Raw genomic sequence first — 20,556 nt, forward strand, 5'->3', positions numbered from 1 at the left:
ACAGTTTGGAGGAATATCGATTTCTACTGGGCAACAAGTTTCATCAGCATATCGGTCCTTCTAACAGGTGAAGATTAAACTTTACGTAGCAATTATCGAAAACTGCAGCTAACTTCGGCACGTCTCGGATCTGTTGGCTGTTTTTCGACCGCCTCCCTTATTTACTTTCCAGTTATCATACATCAGAACACAAAAGTAGCACATCCAACGAGAACGAAGCGACAAAAACTGGGCTACAACTGCTCTAGGGTTGTCATTCCATAGAGAATGCTAGAATGACTTCTAGACTGCCGTTGACAGGGCCTGTAACGCACTCTTCACACCTACCACTCGTTGAACCAGAAATGAAACCCTTTCAAGGCACCGGACAAAAGTGGAGCTTTCTTTGAATATTTATGCTGTGTCTGCACACACAATTCTGCAATAAACTTGGCAGTCAATGTCGGCTGCACTCTGAGAAGCAAATACTGAGAAATTTCGTTTCAGCCGCTGAAACAGCAGCAGTGAATTCTGTCGTTGCTTACTATATAGACGTTGCTAATTATATTAGCACGGCCATAACTTACGTAAAAGAGAGGATACAATCCTTGACTTATTACGCATCGCTGCCATTTTATTGCGGCTTCTCATAAAGCCGGCAACCTTGACGCTACTTGCCGACTCGCCGCTACCTCGGAGTGCTGTGCATTCTGTTTTCATCGGTGGGGCAGCAGCAGAAAAAAGCGATATCCATATGTGTCACACATCTCGTTCCCTCGTTCCTGCGCTACGTCCATCCTCTGTTGCATGGTTCCAGGCACGTGTTGGTTGGCCACTGCTGGACTAATTAGTCATCATTAATTATAGAAAAACGCACACGTGTCTAATCATCTGGGTTACATTCTCATTAAAATGCAATTATCAATCAATCATAAAAACAGGACTGACAGCGAGGACAAAAGTTCAGTTCTGTCAGGTCCGTGCGTCAGTGGACTCCCGTATCGTGATAACACCTACTGCAAACGGGCACTCGTTAACAATATGAAAATTGCAAAAAAGAGAAAAAATAGATAATATTGATAGATGAGCTAGTGTTACGTTGTGTCGTTAACAAACATTCCTCTGGCGTCTCTTCTTCTTTGTTTTTTATTACTTTTCTCCTTTTTGGGTGCTACAGTGTTCCTTCAAGGAGACACTTTTCTCTATGAATGATTTACCTCTAACTACCGCAATGAATGAAGAGTCAGTCAAATTATTTTTGATGAATAACTGCACTCTTGCACCGCCGGAATGAGTTTGAATACAAAGTCACTTTTTGTGACCGGTTCATAGTGAAAAATACGAGTGTCATTTCACAAATGTACTTACGTACGTACTACGTAAGTTGTAGTGGAATGTGTGAAGAAGAACTGAGTGTGTCACGTTTAACAGACACTGCTTTTAAATAATGCGAGTTCGAAAATGAGTGGTGTTTGACTGGAGAATACGCCCTTGGCGGAGCATGACATGACTGTCGGTCGGGTCCGATTTCCTCCTCTAGGGTCAGAACGCGGAAATTTACTTTACCTCATCTTACCACATGTCTACAGTTTTAAATATAACCCACAATTATAACCCTCTGTGATAAACAATTATAGATTACTTTTACACCTGTAGTATTGCCATATCATAACCTCAAGGTTGAAACTAATTACAGAGTGATAAACATAAAAACTTTTAGAACCTTGTACTCTTTATTTACAATAAAATAATCGTCGTATAGAACTGTCGATATAGGTTTGCGAATTTGAGCTGGCAGAAAAATTGCAGTCCTACGGGTTCGAAGGTCCAAATTCAATGAGCGCAATCCACTGTCAAACAAATGATAATTTGTGTTTATAAACAGCAACGAATCACGACTGACAAGAGTTTCATGACGTCAGGGAAGAAATGACTACAACAAATGCGAAAAATATGACAGATCCTCGAAGCTGAGCCAATCACTCTCCACGACAGCGGCCGCCCATGTAAAGGAAATTTAGTAATCAAAAAGCTGCACAAGTAGCCATGAGAAATTTTACCTGATTCTGCATACAGCTCTGATCTAACTCCACCAAACTTCTACATCTACATCTACATTGATACTCCGCAAGCCACCCAACGGTGTGTGGCGGAGGGCACTTTACGTGCCACTGTCATTACCTCCCTTTCCTGTTCCAGTCGCGTATGGTTCGCGGGAAGAACGACTGTCTGAAAGCCTCCGTGCGCGCTCTAATCTCTCTAATTTTACATTCGTGATCTCCTCGGGAAGTATAAGTAGGGGGAAGCAATATATTCGATACCTCATCCAGAAACGCACCCTCTCGAAACCTGGCGAGCAAGCTACACCGCGATGCAGAGCGCCTCTCTTGCAGAGTCTGCCACTTGAGTTTATTAAACATCTCCGTAACGCTATCACGGTTACCAAATAACCCAGTGACGAAACGCGCCGCTCTTCTTTGGATCTTCTCTATCTCCTCCGTCAACCCGACCTGGTACGGATCCCACACTGATGAGCAATACTCAAGTATAGGTCGAACGAGTGTTTTGTAAGCCACCTCCTTTGTTGATGGACTACATTTTCTAAGCACTCTCCCAATGAATCTCAACCTGGTACCCGCCTTACCAACAATTAATTTTATATGATCATTCCACTTCAAATCGTTCCGTACGCATACTCCCAGATATTTTACAGAAGTAACTGCTACCAGTGTTTGTTCCGCTATCATATAATCATACAATAAAGGATCCTTCTTTCTATGTATTCGCAATACATTACATTTGTCTATGTTAAGGGTCAGTTGCCACTCCCTGCACCAAGTGCCTATCCGCTGCAGATCTTCCTGTATTTCGCTACAATTTTCTAATGCAGCAACTTCTCTGTATACTACTGCATCATCCGCGAAAAGCCGCATGGAACTTCCGACACTATCTACTAAGTCATTTATATATATTGTGAAAAGCAATGGTCCCATAACACTCCCCTGTGGCACGCCAGAGGTTACTTTAACGTCTGTAGACGTCTCTCCATTGATAACAACATGCTGTGTTCTGTTTGCCAAAAACTCTTCAATCCAGCCACACAGCTGGTCTGATATTCCGTAGGCTCTTACTTTGTTTATCAGGCGACAGTGCGGAACTGTATCGAACGCCTTCCGGAAGTCAAGAAAAATAGCATCTACCTGGGAGCCTGTATCAAATTTTTTCTGGGTCTCATGAACAAATAAAGCGAGTTGGGTCTCACACGATCGCTGTTTCCGGAATCCATGTTGATTCCTACATAGTAGATTCTGGGTTTCCAGAAATGACATGATACGCGAGCAAAAAACATGTTCTAAAATTCTACAAGAGATCGACGTAAGAGATATAGGTCTATAGTTTTGCGCATCTGCTCGACTACCCTTCTTGAAGACTGGGACTATCTGTGCTCTTTTCCAATCATTTGGAACCCTCCGTTCCTCTAGAGACTTGCGGTATACGGCTGTTAGAAGGGGGGCAAGTTCTTTCGCGTACTCTGTGTAGAATCGAATTGGTATCCCGTCAGGTCCAGTGGACTTTCCTCTATTGAGTGATTCCAGTTGCTTTTCTATTCCTTGGACACTTATTTCGATGTCAGCCATTTTTTCGTTTGTGCGAGGATTTAGAGAAGGAACTGCAGTGCGGTCTTCCTCTGTGAAACAGCTTTGGAAAAAGGTGTTTAGTATTTCAGCTTTACGCGTGTCATCCTCTGTTTCAATGCCATCATCATCCCCTAGTGTCTGGATATGCTGTTTCGAGCCACTTACTGATTTAACGTAAGACCAGAACTTCCTAGGATTTTCTGTCAAGTCGGTACATAGAATTTGACTTTCGAATTCAATGAACGCTTCACGCATAGCCCTCCTTACGCTAACTTTGACATCGCTTAGCTTCTGTTTGTCTGAGAGGTTTTGGCTGCGTTCGCAGTAGTTTCCTAACTTTGTTGTTGTACCACGGTGGGTTTTTCCCTTCCCTCACAGTTTTACTCGGCACGTACCTGTCTAAAACGCATTTTACGATTGCCTTGAACTTTTTCCATAAACACTCAACATTGTCAGTGTCGGAACAGAAATTTTCGTTTTGATCTGTTAGGTAGTCTGAAATCTGCCTTCTATTACTCTTGCTAAACAGATAAACCTTCCTCCCTTTTTTTATATTCCTATTAACTTCCATATTCAGGGATGCTGCAACGGCCTTATGATCACTGATTCCCTGTTCTGTACATACCGAGTCGAGAAGTTCGGGTCTGTTTGTTATCAGTAGGTCCAATATGTTATCTCCACGAGTCGGTTCTCTGTTTAATTGCTCGAGGTAATTTTCGGATAGTGCACTCAGTATAATGTCACTCGATGCTCTGTCCCTACCACCCGTCCTAAACATCTGAGTGTCCCAGTCTATATCTGGTAAATTGAAATCTCCACCTAAGACTATAACATGCTGAGAAAATTTATGTGAAATGTATTCCAAATTTTCTCTCAGTTGTTCTGCCACTAATGCTGCTGAGTCGGGAGGTCGGTAAAAGGAGCCAATTATTAACCTAGTTCGGTTGTTTAGTGTAACCTCCACCCATAATAATTCACAGGAACTATCCACTTCTACTTCACTACAGGATAAACTACTACTAACAGCGATGAACACTCCACCACCGGTTGCATGCAATCTATCCTTTCTAAACACCGTCTGTACCTTTGTAAAAATTTCGGCAGAATTTATCTCTGGCTTAAGCCAGCTTTCTGTACCTATAACGATTTCAGCTTCGGTGCTTTCTATCAGCGCTTGAAGTTCCGGTACTTTACCAACGCAGCTTCGACAGTTGACAATTACAATACCGATTGCTGCTTGGTCCCCGCATGTCCTGACTTTGCCCCGCACCCGTTGAGGCTGTTGCCCTTTCTGTACTTGCCCAAGGCCATCTAACCTAAAAAACCGCCCAGCCCACGCCACACAACCCCTGCTACCCGTGTAGCCGCTTGTTGCGTGTAATGGACTCCTGACCTATCCAGCGGAACCCGAAACCCCACCACCCTATGGCGCAAGTCGAGGAATCTGCAGCCCACACGGTCGCAGAACCGTCTCAGCCTCTGATTCAGACCCTCCACTCGGCTCTGTACCAAAGGTCCGCAGTCAGTCCTGTCGACGATGCTGCAGATGGTGAGCTCTGCTTTCATCCCGCTATCAAGACTGGCAGTCTTCACCAAATCAGATAGCCGCCGGAAGCCAGAGAGGATTTCCTCCGATCCATAGCGACACACATCATTGGTGCCGACATGAGCGACCACCTGCAGATGGGTGCACCCTGTACCCTTCATGGCATCCGGAAGGACCCTTTCCACATCTGGAATGACTCCCCCCGGTATGCACACGGAGTGCACATTGGTTTTCTTCCCCTCTCTTGCTGCCATTTCCCTAAGGGGCCCCATTACGCGCCTGACGTTGGAGCTCCCAACTACCAGTAAGCCCACCCTCTGCGACTGCCCGGATCTTGCAGACTGAGGGGCAACCTCTGGAACAGGACAAGCAGCCATGTCAGGCCGAAGATCAGTATCAGCCTGAGACAGAGCCTGAAACCGGTTCGTCAGACAAACTGGAGAGGCTTTCCGTTCAGCCCTCCGGAATGTCTTTCGCCCCCTGCCACACCTTGAAACGACCTCCCACTCTACCACAGGTGAGGGATCAGCCTCAATGCGGCAGTATCCCGGGCAACCACAGTCGTAGTCCGATCAGGGGATGCGTGGGACGAGCTGGCCGTCCCCGACAAACCCCCATCCCGACCCCCACAGTGATGCCCATTGGCAACAGCCTCAAGCTGTGTGACCGAAGCCAACACTGCCTGAAGCTGGGAGCGAAGGGATGCCAACTCAGCCTGCATCCGAACACAGCAGTTGCAGTCCCTATCCATGCTAAAAACTGTTTTGCAAAGAACGTCTGAACTAATCTACAGAGAGCGCAAACAAATCGACGAAATTTAAACGGTTATTAAAATACAAGATTGCCTAGTAAATGCAGTAATGCTGCTACTTGCGCACTGCTGACACTGCTCGGCGGCGGAAGGAGACTAAGCGAAATTACACTATTCAGGTACTAAAACACGATGCTACACTCTCAAATACTATAATACGCCCGAAATTTATGAATTAAACAATGCAAGAACCAAAAACACGCAAAGAAATTAAGAATTAAACTATGTAACAAACGAGTGAGCTAGGAGTATACGACTTGCTGCTGCAGCTGCTTATCCAACGGCGGCAGGGAGCACACTGACTGTGACCAACCGACACTGGCCGTTCAAAACAAAACAGTAGACAAACGACTACGCGAATTTACACTATTCAGGTACTAAAACGCGATGCTACAACTCTCAAATACTATAATACGCCCGAAATTTATGAATTAAACAATGCAAGAACCAAAAACACGCAAAGAAATTAAGAATTAAACTATGTAACAAATGAGTGAGCTAGGAGTATACGACTTGCTGCTCAGCTGCTTATCCAACGGCGGCAGGGAGCAACTTGTTATCGAAGTTGTGCGGAGACAGTAGGTTTCTCTGGAACAACGTCAAGCTGCCGTTATTCAGAGCGCTCGACAGATGAGCAAATACTCTTTATTTCATAGAACTCTGAAGCTTACCAGGCGCGAGTACTAGAGAAGGAAGGAAAATAGGGTTTAAGGTCTGGAATGGCTGCGCGGAAATTTGAACCCAAGTCCCCCCTCCGAAATATGACTCCAATATCTTACCTTTGTGTCGTAAGCACCCCCTTAGTCGAGGTCGTCAATGAAATTACTTTTTCAGTGATACTCCAAAAGAAAGAAATTTTCACCGACATTGTCTGGAAAGGAGATGTGACGTTGTAGTATACATTTCCTGATCGTCATACTTCGATTCAATCTCTTGGGTTAAACCTGTCCGTAGTGACAGCATGTGACACTGCCGATGGTGATCCATCCGTCAGATGGGTCCTTAAAATCGGTTATCCTTCTGTGCAATTCGAGAGGAACCGATATGTCCTGGCACTCAATTTCTCACTATGTCTTTTTTTCCTATTCATTATCGCCAATATAACAACAACATGAAAGTCAATATTTGCATGTCTGGAAGAACAGACGTGACTGACGATCGACAGCTGTAGGAAATTGGTTTTGAGTAATGTAGCTGAGCACGAATATCTTTGCATAGGCTCTATTATACCATTAGTTACGTATGAAATTTTTGCCAGACCGGGACTCAAACCTCGGTTTCCCGCTTATCACGGGCAGTCACCTTAATCGTTCGACTATTCGTGCATGCTTCACGGACCGACCCACACTTCCACATGTCACACTGCCTACAGTACATCCTCGTACCACAGTCCCTTCTTTCAAAAATGGCTCTGAGCACTATGGAACTTAACATCTATGGTCATCAGTCCCCTAGAACTTAGAACTACTTAAACCTAACTAACCTAAGGATAGCACACAACACCCAGTCATCACGAGGCAGAGAAAATCCCTGACCCCGCCGGGAATCGAACCCGGGAACCCGGGCGTGGGAAGCGAGAACGCTACCGCACGACCACGAGCTGCGGACCCTTCTTTCATGACGATGCTCGCAGCATTACTTTGGATTCTCGCAGTAGAGGAAAGAGACTACCACTAATCGTGACCAAATGATGTTACCGTCTTTTGCACGCCTTGGTATGTAATACTTAATTACATGTCTGTTCTTTCAGACAAGCAGGTAAATACTACTCGCCAAGGTGGACAAAAGACGGTAACGTCATTTGGCCACGATTCCTTTTAGCCTCACTCTCACTCTTTCGCTGGTGCTGGAATCCGCAGTAATGTTGCGAGCATCAAGTCAAAAATGTAGGGTGACTGTGCTACAAGGATGCAGACATTGTGACATATGGAGGCATGGGTCAGCTCGGGAGGCGTCCACGGATAACCGAAGCTGCTAAGGCTACCGTTCTCGTAAAGCGGAAAATCCAGATCTGAGTCCCAGTCGGTCACACATTTTCATATGTAGCTAATACACCCATGCTCACAAATTAAGGATAATTGCAGAATGTGGTGGCACACAACGTGACAACATATATAACTGGCGCTAATAGCGTAGGCACATATGGAACACACACGACACAGATCTGTAAGTCCACGGTATTGGTGACAAGTTGAGAAAACCGCCTCGAAACACATGTGCTACAAAACACCACTATTTCCTGCGCACTTACCCCGACATCAGTATGGGATATGACCACCATGCACACGTACACAGGCCGCACAACGGGTTGGCATACTCTAGATCAGGTGGTCAAGCAGCTGCTGGGGTATAGCCTTCCATTCTTGCACAAGTGCCTGTCGGAGCTCCTGAAGTGTCCTAGGGGTTTGAAGACGTGCAGCAATATGTCGACCTAGAGCATCCCTGACGTGCTCGATGGGGTTTAGGTCTGGAGAACAGGCAGGCCACTCCATTCGCCTGATATCTTATGTTTCAAGGTACTCCTCCACGATGACAGCTCGGTGGCACCGTGCTTTATCATCCATCAGGAGGTAGGTGGGACCCACTGCAGCCCTGAAAAGTGGGACATACTGGTGCAAAGTAACGTCCCGATACACCTGTTCTGTTACAGTTCCTCTGTCAAAGACATGCAGGGGTATACGTGCAAAAATCATAATCCCACCCCACACCATCAAACCGCGACCTATATACAGGTCCCTTTCAAGGACATTAAGGGGTTGGTATCTGGTTCCTGGTTCACGCCAGATGAAAACCCGACGAGAATCACTGTTCAGACTATACCTGGACTCGTCCGTGAACATAACCTGGGACCAATGTTCCAATGACCAAGTACTGTGTTCTTGACACCAGGCTTTACGGGCTCTCCTGTGACCAGGGGTCAGTGGAATGTACCTTGCAGGTCTCCAGGCTAATGAACCATGTCTGTTCAGTCGTCTGTAGAGTGTGTGTCTGGAACAACTGTTACAGTGGCTGCGGTAAGGTCCCAAGCAAGGCTACCTGCAGTACTCCGTGGCCGTCTGTGGGCACTGATGGTGAGATATCGGTCTTCTTGTGGTGTTGTACACTGTGGACGTCCCGCACTGTAGCGCCTGGACAGGTTTCCTGTCTGCTGGAATCGTTGCCACAATCTTGAGATCACACTTTGTGGCACACGACCTACTGTGTTTGACAAGCCTCTAGTCGCCCTAGTATCCTACCTCTCATAACGTCATCAGTATGTGTTCTTTGAACCATTTTCAACACACAGTCACCATTAGCACGTCTGAAAACGTATACACACTTACTCGCTGCACCGTACTCTGACATGCACCAACACACCTCTGCGTATGTGGACTGCTGCCAGTGTCACCGTGCGACGACCACAGGTCAAATGCACCGCATGGTCATACTCCGAGGTGATTTAAACCCGCAAACCGCGCACCAGAACGTTGTTTCACCATGTATGAGCATTATTCTTAATTTATGAGTATGAGTGTAGTTAGTATAATACAGCCAAGATAAGATATTCGCACTCAGCGTGTTTATTTAAAATGCAGCGGGCATGGTCACCTGTAATTAACCGACGCATAAGACGTAATGTTCACATTTCGTAGGTGAAAGTTGCCAAAAGGCGGCTGAACGTCCGTCGGTCTCCCGGCTTAGAATGTCATCTGATTACTTTCACGACAGCGCCATCTCCCTCTAGACGTTTGTCACTAAGACACTGAAGAATAAATGTCACCGAAAACCGTAAGAGACCATACTGATCGGTTTGGAGAATTGATTACACTGTAGAACGGATACCAGGTAGTCTCGTCATTCTGAACGACTGACGTAAGGCACAGCAATGGCACAGCAATGAAAATGTCGTCTGTGCATGTGTGTGTGTGTGTGTGTGTGTGTGTGTGTGTGTGTGTGTGTGTGTGATTCTGTGCCACTCGTTTATATGGGTCGACGCGGAGACGTGACACAATGGCAGAATAGAGCAACTGTGTTTGCACACGCACATGACAGCATCACGAATGAAGTTGCTCGTTTTGTTGGTGTATCACGCATTGTCAGTGACAATCCGCTTCAAAACCCACAAGAATCATTGCCTTCAGCGAAGGCAGGTACACATCTGCCAATTCCCGACAGATCATTGTAAAAGGAACCGCCTGCAATTGACATTTGTGTTCTGATACCGCCAGAAAGACCATACCTCGAAGCTGCAAATGAAGCTGCACATCTTTAATGGACCCGCCAGAACGGAAACTGGGCAGCAAGTGATCGGAGGCATATAGTGTAGGCCGACGAGTCGCTATATTGCCTCTTTTCCAGATGATACAAGATATCGACTACACCAGAGGGCGAATGAAGCATTTAATCCGCAGTATGTGGAGGGTGTAATTTAGGCTGGAGGTCGTTGTGTTATATTTTGGAGTTTTTTCGTACCATGACTTGGAACTACTCATTCAGATTACAGTGAACGCGAAACTGGATGTTTCTGTCGTATTGACAGAGTTGCACACTTGCGCTCCTGGTGCGACGAACGCTCAGGCACCTTGTCGCACCTTGACTTTCCCACTAAATCATCCGATCATATGTCCATAGGAAACGTAGTGGTCTTTCGGAAACAGTGGGTGAAACGTAATGAACAACATCACCGTAAATTTAATTTTCCATAGTATTCATCATAAATGAATGGCTTCCTCTGGATGTGGCATGTTGTGGACTCTCTTCCTCGCCGAATTGAAGCTATTATCAAGGCTACAGACTGTGTTACAAGGTTACCACAGTCTATATATATAGTTGCAGCAATTACTGCTGTGAAAATTATTGCCCTCTGACATATGGAACAACAATGGAGCCCCCTAGTGGCGAAAAAGCCAGCAGTAACATTAATGCCAGTTTCTAATTATTTTTCTACATAATTAACGAAATAGCTGTTAAATTTTCGCATTCCAAGCACTAGAAAAAAATGATACTCCGCTGAAAGCAAGATAAAAAAAAATACATTCTTACCCTTCTTTCGACTTTCTACTTCACGAATATTTTACTTCGGAATCGAAGATATTTAAGATTCTTGCCGTTTGTAGTACAGATGTCCATTGTGGAATTGTTTTCTGCTCTGTTGAGAAAAAAATTATTGCTTTGACGCTTTATTATCGCGTCAGTGTGGTTTTTCCTTCAGCTTGGTGGCTTATTTGGTACGTTAAATAATGTAGGTATTGCATTCCGGAATAAGTTTGAATACTGAATCACTTTTTGTGACCGGTTTGGTACGTTAAATAATGTAGATACTGCATTCCATGTTCCTACGTTCCACTTTCACAGATTTGACGAAGTGTACTGACGAAAACTTCACGTTATTGAGCAGACTTGCGGAGTCTTTCTCCAAAAGGTCAGGCTTTCTGCTGATTATTAGCCATTTTTTGTTCTTAAAAGAAAACTACACTGTTCAGTAAATATCTGTACGTTAAAGGAGAATCTTAAATAATCTTTCCTATAAAGCACCGTTTCATATCTCCCAAGCTACTGAAGGATCTAAAGAAAGACAAATATAGCATCGTTTTTTTAGTTGGCGTATATTTTCATATCACGACACACGCTCCCTATTATCAATGATACTACTGTCACTCATCCGATATCGTATTCAGACCCATAGCTTTCTATCCTCTTCGAGTGCTGCTGTCGCAGTGTATAACAAAAATAAGTGGAACTGTCTTGAGTGTATGTGTTAGATGTGGCATACTATGATGTTTCCTTGGGTGACTATCTGTTTGTCTGTTGCGGTACGGTCGGCCGCGGTGGCCGAGCGGTTCTAGGCGCTTCAGTCTGGAACCGCGCGACTGATACTGTCACAGGTTCGAATCCTGCCTCGGGCATGGATGTGTGTGATGTCCTTGGGTTAGTTAGGTTTAAGTAGTTCTAAGTTCTAGGGGACTGATGATCTCAGATGGTAAGTCCCATAGAGCTCAGAGCCATTTTTGTTGCGGTACGTTCGTAGGTAAATTAATAACTACGTTTATTACTTATTAAATCACTTCATATCTCCCCGTTTCGGTCTCTATTTCAGACAATCATCATCAGGATAATGATATCTTCAACACAATATTATCCAAATAGGCGCTCACTAAGCTTCATTTGTTTGCTGGCTGGTTCGCTGCTCTGCTTTGTATACAGCTATCGCGCAGCAGAATTAAGCTGGACAGTAATCACGCGGATGCTTCCTCCTTTGTTGTGCAGACGGAGGAGATCCTGGAGATGCTGCGACTGTGGGAACACCGCAACACCAGGACGGAGCGGCTGTCGGGTGGCCAGCGGAAGCGGCTGTGCGTGGCGCTGGAGCTAGTCAGCAATCCACCAGTCTTCTTCCTGGACGAGCCCACCAGGTATGACGTTACGCTGGACGCACCCAATGGCTAACGCACCCTAACAGGAGAAACTGCGCGCGTTCCTCGCGATGGCTGTTACATAACCGTGGCACTGCTTTCCCAACCTGATAGCTACAGTAGTTTTTCTTTATACTTTCCCTTTCATCTCATATTGCGCTGCCGAAATTAAAATCTTTCAGTTGTGCTCAAAACAGCTTTTATAAAAGCATTTTAAAGTAAAATCATCACTAAGATTCTAAAATCCTATTCTTCTGCAAGTAGTTTAGACGATAACGTCAACATCTGGCAGACTTTCAAATTTAAAAATAGGTTACCTGTCATCTTAGTGCAGTTAAAGTACGGCATATCACATGGAGTCGAACATGCCTCGTGTAAATGTACACTTTAAGACGCACCATGAAGGAATTATTGGAATGGGATCGATGGAAAATGGCAGAAGTAATTTACGTGTACAGACAATTACAATTTCAGAAAAATTGGATAATTTATTCGAGGAAAAGATCTACACAAATTGAGCAAGATAATAACACCTTGGTTCAACTCTGTCCCTTATGAAGGCAGTTATTCGGCTTGACATTGACTGATAGAGTTGACAGATATCATCCTGAGGGATATTGTGCCAAACTATGTCCAAGTGGTGCGTTAGATCGTCAAAATCCCGAGCCGGCTGGATGGCCCTGCCCATAATGCTCCAAACATTCTCAACTGGGAAGAAATCTAGCGAAATTTCTGGACAAGATATGTACTGCCAAGCACGAGGACAAGCAGTAGAAACGCTCGTCGCTTGCGGGTGGACATTACCTCGTGAAATGTAAACCCAGGATGGTCTGCCACGAACGGTAGCATAAAGGGACGTCGACGAACCACTGTGCTGCAATAGTGCTGCGGAAGAAAAGCCAAAGGGGTCCTTATAGGAAATGAAATGGTACTCCAGACTCCAGACTCAAGTCGTACGGCGGACTGGAGTCAGTTGCTATCCCACCGCTGACCAGTGCGTCTCCAGACACACCTTCATTGGTCATCGGGGCTCAGTTCGAAGCGATATTTACATCTATATCTACATAGATACTCTGAAAATCACATTTAAGTGCCTGGCAGAGGGTTCATCGAACCACCTTCACACTTCTCTATTATTCCAATTTCGTATACCGCGGAAAGAACGAACACCTATATCTTCCCGTACGAGCTCTGATTTCCCTTATTTTATCGTGCTGATCGTTTCTCCCTATGTAGGTCGGTGTCAACAAAACATTTTCGCATTCGGAGGAGAAAGTTGGTGTTTGGAATTTCGTGAGAAGATTCCGTCGCAACGAAAAATGTCTTTCTTTTAATGATGTCCAGTCCAGATCCTGTACCATTTCCGTGACACTCTCTCCAATATTTCGTGATAATACAAAACGTGCTGCCCTTCTATGAACTTTTGCGATGTACGCCGTCAGTCCTATGTGGTAAGGATCCCACACAGCGTAGCAGTATTCTAAAACAGGACGGACAAGCGTAGTTTAGGCAGCCTCCTTAGTAGGTCTGTCACATTTTCCAAGTGTCCTGCCAATAAAACGCAGTCTTTGGTTAGCCTTATCCACAACATTTTATATGTGTTCCTTCCCATTTAAGTTGTTCGTAATTGTAATACCTAGGTATTTAGTTGAATTTACGGCTTTTAGATTAGACTAATGTATCGTGTAAGCGAAGTTTAATGAATTCCTTTTAGCACTCATGTGCATAACCTCACACTTTTCATTATTTAGGGTCAACTACCACTTTCGTACCATTCAAATATCTTTTCTAAATCGTTTTGCAATTTATTTTGATCTTCTGATGACTTTATTAGTCGATAAACGACAGCGAAATCCGCAAACAACCGAAGACGGCTGGTCAGATTGTCTCCCAAATCGTTTATATAGATAAGGAACAGCAAAGGGCATATAACACTACCTTGGAGAACGCCAGAAATCACTTCTGTTTTACTCGATGACTTTCCGTCAGTTACTACGGACTGTGGCCTCTCTGACAGGAAATCACAAATCCAGTCACATAACTTAGACGATATTCCATAAGCAAGCAATTTCACTACAAGCCGCTTGTGTGGTACAGTGTCAAAAGCCTTCCAGAAATACAGTGTCAAAATTGGTTCAAATGGCTCTGAGCACAATGGGACTTAACATCTGCGGTCATCAGTCCCCTAGAACTTAGAACTACTTAAACCTAACTAACCTAAGGACATCACGCACATCCATGCCCGAAGCAGGATTCGAACCTGCGACCGTAGCAGTCGCGCAGTTCCGGACTGAAGCGCCTAGAACCGCTCGGCCACAGCGAAGTAAAGATGACGAACGGTCAGTCACATGATGACGGTGTTATGGCTCGGCCACCGCAACCGGCCAATACGGTATCGATCTGAAATCCCTTGTCAATAGCACTCAACGCTTCATATGAATAAAGAGCCAGTTGTGTTTCACAGGAACGATGTTTTCTAAACCCATGTTGACTGTGTGTCAACACACTGTTTTCTTCGAGATAATTCATAATGCTTGAACACAATATATGTTCCAAAATCTTGCTGCATATCGATGTTAACGATATGGGCCTGTAATTCAGCGGATCTTTGCATTGCTATCGCGCACAAAAGGCATTGATTGTTTCTTGCCGCTAACATACTTCACGTACAACCAGAATCTCTTTGGATTTTCTGCCAGGTTTCGAGGCAAAGTTTCGTTGAGGAAACTGTCATAAGCATTTCGCATTGAAGTCCGCGCTAAATTTCGAGCTTCTGTAAAATATCGCCAATCTTGGGGATTTTGCGTCTGTTTAAATTTGGCATGTTGCTTCTGCAACAGTGTTCTAACCCGTTTTGTGTGCCAAGAAGGATCAGCTCGGTCGTTTATTAATTTATTTGGTATCAACCTCTCAATTGCTGCCGGTACTATTTCTTTGAATTCAAACCACATCTGGTCTACACTTGTATTATTAATTTGAAGTGAGAGGAGATTGTCTCTCAGGAAGGCGTCAAGTGAATTTTTATCTGCTTTTTTGAACAGGTATATTTTTCGCTTATTTTTGGAAGATTTGAGGATTACAATATTCAGTCTCGCTACGACAACCCTGTGTTTACTAATCCCTGTATCTGTTTCTATCCTCGTTATTAACTCAGAATTATTTGCTGCTAAGAGGTCAAGTGTGTTTTCACAACCGTTTATTATTCGCGTGGGCTCATGAACTAACTGCTCGAAATAATTTTCAGAGAATGCGTTTAGCACAATTTTGGATGATATTTTATGCGTACCTCCGGAATTTAACATGTATTTTCGCCAACATATCGAGGGTAAATTAAAGTCACCACCAACTATTATCGTATGAGTCGGGTACGTGTTTGAAATCAAACTCAAGTTTTCTTCGAACCTTTCAGCAACTGTATCATCTGAATTGGGAGGTCGGTAAAAGGATCCAATTATTATTTTATTCCGGTTGCCAACAATGCCCTCTGCCCATACTAACTCACAAGAAGTATCTACTTCAATTTCACGACAAGTTAAACTACCTCTAACAGCAACAAACACGCCACCGCCAATCGTGTTTAGCCTATCCTTTCGGAACACCGTTAGGTACTTCGCAAAAATTTCAGCTGATCTTATATCCGATTTTAGCCAGCTTTCAGTGCCTATAACGATTTGAGCATCAGTGCTTTCTATTAGAGCTTGGAGCTCTGGTACTTTCCCAACACAGCTAAGGCAATTTACAATTCTTATACCACTGGTTCCTGTATCTACATTCTTCCTGTGTTCGGCCCGCCTAAGCCTCTGATTCAGGCCATGCACTCGGCTCTGTACCAGAGGTCCGCAATCAGTCCTGTCGACTATGCTGCAAATGGTCAGCTCTGCTTTCATCTTGCAAGCAAGACTGACAGCCTTTACCACTTCTGTTAGCCGCTCGAAACCAGAGAGAATCTCTTCTGATCCAAAGTGACACACATCATTGGTACCGACGTGAGCAACCATCTGCAGTTGGTTGCACGCTGTGCTCTTCATGGCATCCTGAAGGACCCTTTCCACATCTGGAAGACTCCACCCGGTATGCACACGGAGTGCACATTGGTTTTCTTTCCCTTTGTGTCAGCCAAGTCCCTAAGGTGCCACATAACGCGTCTAACGTTGGAGCTCCCAACTATTAATAATCCCCCCTGTGTGATTGCCCGGATCTTGCAGGCTGAGTGGTTTCCTCTGAAACAGTACAGGTGACAGCATCTACCTCAACGACAGTGTCAGCCACAGACAGCACCTGGAACCTGTTTGTCAGACAACCGGGGAGGCCTTACGTGCGGCCGCCTGGGAAGTCTTTCACCGCCTGCTTCGCCCTGGGGCGACCTCCCACACGATCACAGGTGAGGAGTCAACCTTAGTGCGAGAACTGCGTTGGCCACCGGTGAGGACCGGTCAAAAGAGTCCGAAGTGCTGGACGTCCGCTGGATCCCCACGGCCAGCCCACAACAGTGGTGCCCATCCACTGCAGCCTCAAGCTGTGTAACCGAAGCCATCACAGCCTGAATCAGAGCGAAGTGTCACCAACTCGGCTCGCATCCGCACACAACAATCGCAGTCCTTGTCCATACTAAAGACCGTGGAAAACGAAAGTATGCAGATAAGCGGACTATCGGCACGTGCTGCGCAACTCTACTGTACCCTGACAAAAACGCAGGAACTGTGTCTAATAATACGCAGATATTCAAAAACCTAACTACCGAAGCACTCAGTTGGCACTAAATAATTGGCCCCTGATTAGGAACTTGTAATATGTCACAATATCGGTTTACTTTCGGACGCAAACGAAAACGCGAGAACTGTGGCTATTAGATTTTAAATTTGCACGCAGAAACTCAAGAAACTAAACTATTAAAGCACACAGATGATATAATAAAATTCGTTCCTGGTTAGCAACTCGTAAATGTCACGAAAACAGTTACTTCCCTGTTGCTGCGTCTGTTTCGGTCAGCTACTACTGCCTGTTACTCATCACTGAAGACAATTCTACCGCATTCAGTGAGATTCCAGGCCGAATGTACGCGACACCATTGGAAACAGGCTCGTTGGTCAATAGCAGTCGGCGCAAGGAGCGCCTTGTGCTCAGCCCCTTTCCTGTGAGTCGCCTACTAATGGTCTCTGTGATCGCTGAAACACTAATTGCACGTTGAGTCGATGATAACGTCGAATCCGGAGCTCTGGGTGCCCCTCCGAGGATTGTTCGGTCCCCACCTTCTGTCGTCTCTCGAGGTCGACTGCTTCCTTCGTAACTGTGTTCAGCCATGGCTTGTCTGCTCCTGCCAACTTAGTCGAAAAGTGACAATGCTCCTATTCAAATTTCGAGCGATTCCACGGTGTCTTGTAAGTATATTATTCACTCGCCTATCTGCGAGGCATAGTTACTGTCCGACTAAGTTTACAGAATGAAATTCACGAAGACGTTATGCCCTAGTATCGACATGTTCCGTGTTTACGATGCTTGCCATCTGCGCTGTGAAACTGCGCTGCAGCGTCGCACATCCATCCATCAGCCACCAAAGTTTACAATTGTGACTGATTTGCATAACTCCTTTGTTGTGACTCACCATTTTTTGTTTTTGTTTTCTTCTTAGAGTCTACCTACGTAACGCCTCACAATACTCAATAGTGAATTCTCCGCTATCTTCACATTCTTTTTCTGATATGCCTCTCCCCCTTTTACTCTTGCATCCAAATTCTATCTACCCACTAGCATCGCGCGTTTAATCAACTACTTCCTACGAAATATCTTTGTTTTCTACGGGTAGTGTTACATTTTATCATTTGCAGCGTACATTTTCACATCTGTAAGCGGATCTTTAACACTGTAAAAGGCCTAGATGATTACCAAAAAGCCGTAATCGGAAAATGACGTCATCCCAACCATTTTACAGGCTCCAGTTCCAGGGTACAAGAAGTGTTAGCGCACTGAGGACTGTTTACATCAATACATCAATGCTACGACTACCATTAGACTTCACAAAGACATTAAGAACTGAGAAGTAAGGCGGGGAGATTCATTAGCAGCCAAGCAATTCTCAGGAGTCCTACAGGACTACTAAAAATAAACTGGGAAAACGATAAAGAAACGCTTGTTAATAGAACATGCCTTGTTTTGTCCATGGCGCCGCAATGTTTACCTCAAGTGAAGTAATCTTGGACGAAGAATGCAAGAACTTAATAGGAAAAGCGGGAAATAGGCCTGAAAAACTACGTACAGACAGAAAGTAACGGCATCCTGGAGTGCTTGGGTGAACCAAATAGAACTTTTCGTCCGAACCGTCACTTTATAAGCAGTTTGGCTTACCAGTTTTGATTTAAGGCAGTGAGATACGGCCTATTAATGCGACAACTATTTAACTAAGAGTTTCTCGGCAAGTAATACAGAAATTCATGTCGGGAATAACTAGGAAAGACAATTAAAGAAGCAACTGGATAAGGGACGAGACTAGAGTGGAAGATATAATTTGAAATGGAAATGAAGTTGCGATGGGCAGACAAATGGATGATTGATGGGTTATTGATTTTTTCCTTCATTTCAGGAAATGACAATGATCAAGACCACGTCCCAGTCCAGAGTGAGTCAAGTGTCGTACAACCAGTAGGAGCAACTAGAATGCAGACTTCTTAATACCGCAACTGTCTGCCCCGGTAGCTCAATGGTGAGCGTGACGGATTGCCAATCCTCTGGGCCCGGGTTCGATTCCTGGCGGGGCGGGGAATTTTCTCCGCCCAGGAACTGGCTGTTGTGCTGTCGTCATCATCATCCTACCATCCTCATCGACTGCAGGTCGCCGAAGTGGCGTCAAATTGAAAGACCGGCACCCGGCGAACGGTCTGCCCGACGGGAGGCCCTAGCCATACGTTTAAATAAATAAAATACCGCAACTCGCTGAAAATTCCGCGTGCGTAAATTATTTCTTACGCGTAGCTCTTTTGTTCTATTCAGGTAGCGTTCCTGGTGTGGTCGCTGTGGAGGGACATGCTACAGACGCACCTCTTCTTATTTAACTCTGTCTAGCGCAGTTAAATTAATGTGGGCCCTGAATTGCTAAAAAATGTGACCAACGAATTCCTGCTGACGATCCCTTGTAATTTAATTCAGTTCCAGCTAGATAATTACAGCCAGCAGGGAGCACTTGAAAACATGTTCAATCATCATGCAGCACAGAAATACAGGCAAAGGTACTAAGCAAATATTTTTTACGAAATCAAAGTTCTCATTACCTTAAATGTTGGATATTAGAGCACTCACGGAATCAAGTTAATATTCTAGTGTGCCCCATAGTAATTAGATTAAGTGGAGCCGAAGAATAACAATTGCTAAATAACCCATGGGGAATCCCTGATTGTACAAATGACACATGCTGAGCTGTTGTTTCATTCTCGAACGCTTCTCGGCGATAGACAGTCGTAATTCGTGTCAAGATCTTTCGTGGTACTCTTACTAGTCCAGATGCAGCGTTACAGAATGTTTGGAGAAAAGCTACCTTTATTAGTCATAATATTGCTTCAAGCACAGACACAGTTGAATGAATCACGTAGGTATACTGTAATGCTCTTTGCTCCCTCAGCAGCAAGAAAGAAATACAGTTTCACAAATAAAAACCAAGAGCTTATAAATATTTAATTTAATCGAAATTCTAGTTACTACAGAAGGTTCCAACGTAAGCGGATAAATGACAATGTTGCAATTTGTATGCAAATGAATGTCATTAGCCTGCGGGAATTAAATGTACTGAAAGAGTAGTTAATTCCATATCCTAGGTAACTCATCCGTACCATTTATTTTGTCGATTGACCGCTAATGTAGATTTTTGCTCAAATTGTCTGCAGTCATTTGAGATCCAGAATTTTCATCCTTAAGCTATTGTGGTTAAGTTTTTGGCAGTAAAACTAACTGTAAGAGAAACACTACAATACAACGAAGTTAAATGCTGTCCTGATGGAAAAATATGTGAAAACGTTAGTTGTGTAGCGAATTTCTTGCGTCGTAATGCTGATGTAAATAGAAGTGACTTAGTGGCTTTGGTGCGGTATATATGCATGTGTGTATATATGTATGTAGTATATACGTATGGGAGCGTCGGCAAAAAAGTGCAGAGTACTGGGAATTTTATGATGATTGAACAAGAGCAGTGATTCCTGAACCAAA

At 44.5% G+C, this 20,556-nt stretch overlaps 1 protein-coding gene across 1 annotated transcript in view; it reads left to right on the top strand.

Annotated features, from left to right (window-relative positions):
• Positions 1–20,556, top strand: part of LOC124607216 (ATP-binding cassette sub-family G member 1) — a 485,230-nt gene that overhangs the window by 257,588 nt on the left and 207,086 nt on the right. The window contains exon 5 of the mRNA XM_047139486.1: positions 12,221–12,366. Coding sequence (XP_046995442.1) covers positions 12,221–12,366 — 146 coding nt within the window. The remainder of the gene's footprint in view (positions 1–12,220; positions 12,367–20,556) is intronic.

This window comes from Schistocerca americana, chromosome 3 (assembly GCF_021461395.2).
Source record: "Schistocerca americana isolate TAMUIC-IGC-003095 chromosome 3, iqSchAmer2.1, whole genome shotgun sequence".
NCBI classification, from domain to species: domain Eukaryota; kingdom Metazoa; phylum Arthropoda; class Insecta; order Orthoptera; family Acrididae; genus Schistocerca; species Schistocerca americana.